This window comes from Gossypium arboreum, chromosome 8 (assembly GCF_025698485.1).
Source record: "Gossypium arboreum isolate Shixiya-1 chromosome 8, ASM2569848v2, whole genome shotgun sequence".
Taxonomy (NCBI): Eukaryota; Viridiplantae; Streptophyta; class Magnoliopsida; order Malvales; family Malvaceae; genus Gossypium; species Gossypium arboreum.
In genome coordinates, this window is record NC_069077.1 from 12122519 (window position 1) to 12128782 (window position 6264).

At 32.6% G+C, this 6264-nt stretch overlaps 1 protein-coding gene across 1 annotated transcript; it reads right to left on the reverse strand.

Moving 5' to 3' along the window:
• Nucleotides 1–1197: 1197 nt before the first annotated feature.
• On the reverse strand, nucleotides 1198–4699 carry LOC108468762 (acid beta-fructofuranosidase 2, vacuolar). Its single transcript, XM_053031612.1, has 7 exons — nucleotides 4083–4699; nucleotides 3889–3897; nucleotides 2635–3491; nucleotides 2380–2541; nucleotides 2053–2288; nucleotides 1893–1980; nucleotides 1198–1817 (listed from the first exon to the last, which is right to left on the reverse strand). The coding sequence occupies exons 1-7, from the start codon at nucleotides 4522–4524 to the stop codon at nucleotides 1500–1502; spliced, it is 2112 nt and encodes a 703-aa protein (XP_052887572.1). The 5' UTR covers nucleotides 4525–4699; the 3' UTR covers nucleotides 1198–1499.
• Between the last annotated feature and the right edge of the window lie 1565 nt (nucleotides 4700–6264).

Genomic DNA, 6264 nt, shown 5'->3' on the forward strand with positions numbered 1-6264 from the left:
GAATAATGAACATGTCTTTATATAAGTTAACTAATTAAATCAAAATAAAACTTCAAGTATAATAAAACTCTAATTAATCTAAACAAGAAATAGTTCGATTGAACTAAATTTTCTTCTTGACTAAGAAATATAAAACTTTTAAACAACTTAAATATTTTGAAATATCCTAAAATTTGAAATAAATAAATAAATAAAATATAAAACCTAATAAATATAATACTAGGCTCATATATAATCAAAATTAAGCCTTAAAATCGATCTCAATATGATTTAAACTCAAATTAAAGCCCGAAATTCGTAATTTCCCGTAATAATCTCATCCAGAAATTCTACTCGAGCAATCTTTACTAAAATGATCTTAACTTGAGCTCTTGGACTTGAAATTGGGTGATTCAAAGTTTATTTCGAAACTAAGAGGTAGCTCTTTGATCGATATGCAAACATCTCAACCTAAAAATACCTAGATTCTAACCTAATACTTGTTGCAAATCGATTGGTCTTTTGAGCTTAAAAAAATAATAACTTTAATGAATTTAAGTTAATAAAATTTACTCCATCCACATATTTATCACATCCAAGGTTGGGCTTTAATTTTTATGATCTTTAGGGCTTGTCAAATGGGCCTTGTAAAAGGCTAACCCGAACATGTTTTTGTATTTTTATTGTTCACAGTTCATATTAATGATAATATTTTCCTTTAAAAATTAAAACTTAAAAAATGAAAATGAAAGTAAAAATTATATCTATCTATCTATAAGTGTAAATTTCAAATTAATCATTAAAAGGGGACAACATAAATACCCTTTAAATTTTTAAATTTAACAAAGTTATGCTATAATTTTATTATTTATTTAAACATTAATTAATATTTAAAAATAGAACTACTTCAAATTTTTTAAAGAAAAATATGAAATTTTAATTATTTCAAATTGATAAATCTTCTGTATATAAGTATGTTAAAAATAAAACAAATAATTTAATAAATTCTAAATTTTTATATTGATTTTTGTGATAACATTTAATAAAGTATGGTTTAAAGTTATAAAATTAATAAAAGATTAAATAAATAATTTATTAAGAAATAAATCGGAAATTAAGATGGTTTATCGGATTGCCAAAAAAAAACCAATTATCTTTCATATTTAGGTTTTTCCTAGTTTTGAAAAGAAACAGTATTAATGTTTAAGGAAAAAGAGCTTCTTAAAATTATTTTATTTGTTTATTATTTATTGAAAATCGAATAAATATATTCACAATCTAACCAAGGTGCACCTGCAGATGCAGATGATCTTCCCCATGAATGTCTGCACATTCCTTTGATTTAAATTCTTCCCTAACTACATCTAATGCATTAAGGTGATAGGATGACATTATTTGGTAGAAGAAGTGCAAAAAATGTAATTAATTTGGGTACGGATCAAGGCATTTCCTTTTTTGATCCTTTAGAACTTGTTATCATCTAGGAATCCATATCTATGAAAATCTAACCCTGACTCCCACTAACTAAATTTTGAAACGTGATATATGAAGTAAAGACAAGTGACACATGACACTATATAATTGATAGGGCACAAAAGGAAACAGGGCGCAGAGGATTTCCGGTCGTCATCATCTTTATCATCATCATCATCTGAATAAGGCCGAATGAAAGCAGAGTCCATTTGCCAGATCTTAACTGAAGCAGTAACACAGGTCTCAGTAGCATTGTTGAATAAAAACACTTTACTTGCTCCATTGATTGCTTCTGTTGGATAAATCCGAGATGTGATCACTGATCTTCCACCTTGTGCAAAGCTTTCCACAATCGAATGATCCACCTGAGAAAAGAAAATATTAATACATTTTCATGTTTATTGATTCTTATGTTAAAAGACATGAAGTTAAAACTTTACCAATACTCTGAGGGATAAATTTTCCTCTTTGAGTACTGGAACGTAGCTCCCAAAAATTTGTTTATCAACATTGGGTGCTTTAGATGATCTGAAACAATAAAATATGGTGAGTGTCAGCTTATATATCCGATGAGAAAGAGCAGCTGAGCTTTACACGTACCGAGACAGATCGGTGCAGAAGAAGGTCTTGAGATCGCCATCTGAATCTTTGGCGATGTAGAAGTACAACGGAGTTTGCTCACTGAGGCTCTCATCTGCAAGCACCAAAATACCAAATGGTCCCAGTGCTCCACTTTTGGCAGCTCCACCGCCGGTTTGGCAGCTAAATGTTATATTGGACCCGGTTGCTTTCTTCAAAGCTTCTTTATCTATCTCAAACTCGGCTATGATATCCAACTGTTACATTACCAAGGAATGGGATCTCCTTGTCAACTAACAAGAACTTGGAATACAAATCAATCATTGTTAATGAAGGAATATGACAAACCTGTGAGCCTGGACCAACATCAAGAGGAACAACTGATCCTGCCTTGACTGCAACCTTTTCAAATTCGGTGCCGTTCAACCTTAAACTCTCTATTTCTTCCACTGGCCATTGAAGCAAATTCGTACCAGTCTTATTGTCAAACAATATCGTCCTTGGTATGCTCTGTAAGTGAAAGTAGCACATTACAAACCTGAAAAAACCTGGATTTTAATAAACGTTTTTATGACTACCCATTTTGAAACAGAAAAGAGTTACCTGAAGCGATGCCCATCCTTTCTCCATATCCGCGGCTTCACTATCACCTTCCCCAATCCAGCCCCACAAAACTCTTCTGTTTTTGTTCTGATCATAGAAAGTCTTGGAAGCATAAAATATTCCATAATCATACCTTATTCCGATGCCTACATCGATTTCAGGTAGATCAGGAATCCATGAACCATTCTTCTCATAATACGTCCCAAGAGCATAGTAATCATGCCTGTCATCATCCAGGCTTACCTTCACCACATGCTTAACTTCAGGTCCATTGATGGATGTGTCCAAGCCCTTCCCTTCTGTTTTAGAAACAGGGAAGAAGTCCACACACTCCCACATGCCAGTGCCGGACACTGCATGAAGTTCCCCCTCTAACATCTCATAGTTTATGAAGTCCTTGGTATCATATACCAAAGATATGCCGGTTTTATCTCTCTTGGACCCTATGGTAATGCGCCATTTCCCTTCAGAGGTCAACCAGGCGGTGGTTGGATCACGGAAATCCTTTTTATAGATGCCTGGGGGTGGAACTAGAACCGGGTTCCCATGGTACTTGACCCAATCGATCAGAAAAGGGTCGGAGTAATTAGCAGGAAAAGCAAGGTTTTGAACCTGAACAGCCTCCGTGGTGGATCCTGTGTATAGCATCACAATTTTTCCATCAGGAAGGATGGTGGCAGAACCGGTCCAGACGCCATTTTTGTCGTACCATTGGTCAGCAACCATTGCGAATGGGAGGTGGAACCAATTAATTAAATCTTTCGACACCGCATGGCCCCAAACAATGTCACCCCAAACAGCACCATTGGGATTGTACTGGTAGAAGAAATGATACCAACCATTATAGAACAATGGACCTGTTACATATGTTTTGCCAGTATTGAAATCTTAGCAAAATTAAAATTTTGGTCCCCTCATTTTACAATTGTTCTGACTTTTTATATGGAAATGGAACTGATTGCCTCGATATATATTACATTAAATCACACATTAGGTTATAAAAATGCAGCATATGAGAATATTAGATATTTTAATAGAAAAAGTGGGATTCATTTTTTTTGAGAATATTTTTAAATCTGATTTTGACTAATCAGATAAAAAAGAGCCATTCCTTCTAACCTCAAATAACACAATCTATTTGAACAAAGAAATGTTTGATTTATAAACTGAACTAAGTTAAACCTAATACCTGAATTATGATGGTTTTGTTTTAATACAACAAAATCATATTAAATTAAGAAAATGAGGCCTTACCGTTTGGATCTGAAAACCAGATTCCGATGTCCGAGCAAAACATGTAAAAAGCACAATCCATACAAAAAATTCAAGATATTAGATACCATCACAGGTAGAAAACTTAAAAATAAACTAATAACCTAGCTTTAATCATTGCAAATGAAAGATTAAGTGCAATATAGTATTTTTCAGAACAGTGAATCAAATAATACCATTCATCCAATTCTTTTCAGGTTGAAAATGAAAAGCGGTTCTTTGCCATTCCAACATGGTACTGTTCAAAGGTTCCGGTAAGATATTCCTAGGGACACCGGCCCTAACCCTGCTCGTTTTCTCTGATACTCCTTGAGCCGGGCCACGTGATACGCCGGCCCAAATCCCGCTCGTTTTCTCCGAAACTCCTTGAGCCGGGCCACGTGATACAGGACGTAAAGGATAAGTTCTCTTAGAGGTTGACGAAGCCAATGAGCCATGTATACGAGCATTATCAGACCAATAGTTTCCTATCAACAATGCCGCGAACAAGCCGACCGCCAACAACCCACAAAAGATTGTAAGATAAACTTTGATGGGTTTCAGGCTATTTACACGAGAGCCTGTTAGATAAGACCCATCGGAGTTGGATGCTGGAAGCAATGGTTTAGTATCCACCATTGTTGGTAAATTTTGGATAAAGAAAACGGAAGGGAAGGGAGTCAGTGGTATGTTAAAAGTGTTCCTTGTTGCTATATATGGGAAGTGCTCCGGTGGGCAAATAAGGTGGGTGGTTTACCTGATCGAATGGGAACCATGAATGGTAAAGAAGAAAGATAGAAAACTTGCCCAATAATTTCATCCGATTTATCGGAAACCAGGCAAGCGTAACTGCCGTGTACTTTGTACATTAACTGCCATGTATGGTAAAAAGAAGAAAGATTGAAAATTTACCGAATCATATTTAAACAATTCTTCTACTTATGATAAATAAAGTATTTCTTTTCAATTTGTACGTTCGGCTTTGAATTTGTAGATTATTTTGAGTGTAACAAAAATATAAAATACTGACTTCCGAAAAGTGATGATTTGGGGTTGCTGTAACCTTATTCTTTTGTCAATTAATTTTAATATAATTTCAATAATATTTAAGATCCATACAAGAACACTAATTAATGCTAAATTCTTAAAACAATTTTATTCTATTCAATATTTTAAATAAGTGTCTTTGAATATTAAAATATTTTAACTTCAAGTAATTTAATAATAATAACATCTCCTTCCTCTCCTTAATATTATAATGATTTAAAAACATTTTAATTTGAAATAATTTAATAATATTATTATCTAGATAATTTAATTATCTTAATTTCTTTAATTTATCATGTCTTCCAATGCATAACACTGAGGATTCGATAAAAGTCAAACTAAATCTGAATAGGATGGGAGGGAAACCCATTTATTACAATTGTAGATGGTGGGACTCGAATCCAAGCCACAAGATCGAAGTTTATTTATAAAATTACATATTAAACTATAATTCATATATAATTTTAAGTTTTATCTCAAAATAATGAAGAGAACATAACCTATAAACTATTACCTATATTTAAATGAACACCTACATTCCTACAATTGACACGCCGTTATAAGATAATGGTTAAATTGTAGTTGTGATCCTTTTACAATGACATTAGTTGGTCTAAACAGTTAACATCATTATTTATTTTTGTTACAATGATAATACAAAATTTTCTTAAAAACACCTTTATAACACAAAAAGAAATAAAACTATTTTGTCATTGACATGTTAATATATGATGTGTAAATATTCGTTACATAAGTACACCTGTTGAATCCAATAATAAAGTGATAAGAAATATATTGTTCTCACGAGAACCAAATTCTAAGTTAAGTGTCAACTATTCACTTTTTATCTAATCTGAAACAATAAAGTAAATTCTAATTACTATTAAAATTAAACTAAGCTAATTACGAAAATTCAGTTAAACTAAAAAAATGAAAATTACTAAGTTTCTCAATCAATTTTAAAGATATTGGAACTCTAACTTCACATAATCTAGTTAATCAATTATCTCTTATCCAAGTGTTCAATCTATGTAATTATTAACTCAAGATTTAATGATATTAATTAGACTCTTCCGGTATCTAACTAAGTTAATCCTCCTTTCCCATTAGCTATATTCCCATGCTAGGTAAGTTGGGCGAAGTCATTACGACCAAACCTTTATGGTTGATTAGGGCATTAGGTATATTGCTATCTTAGTCACAAATTAACTCGCTTGCCAGTGCTACTAAAATTAATTCTAATCTATTTAGTCTAGATCTAAACTTTAAATTTCTCTTCCAAGACAAATCAATATGATCAAATTAATACAACTTGGTGGCCAAGTAAGCATA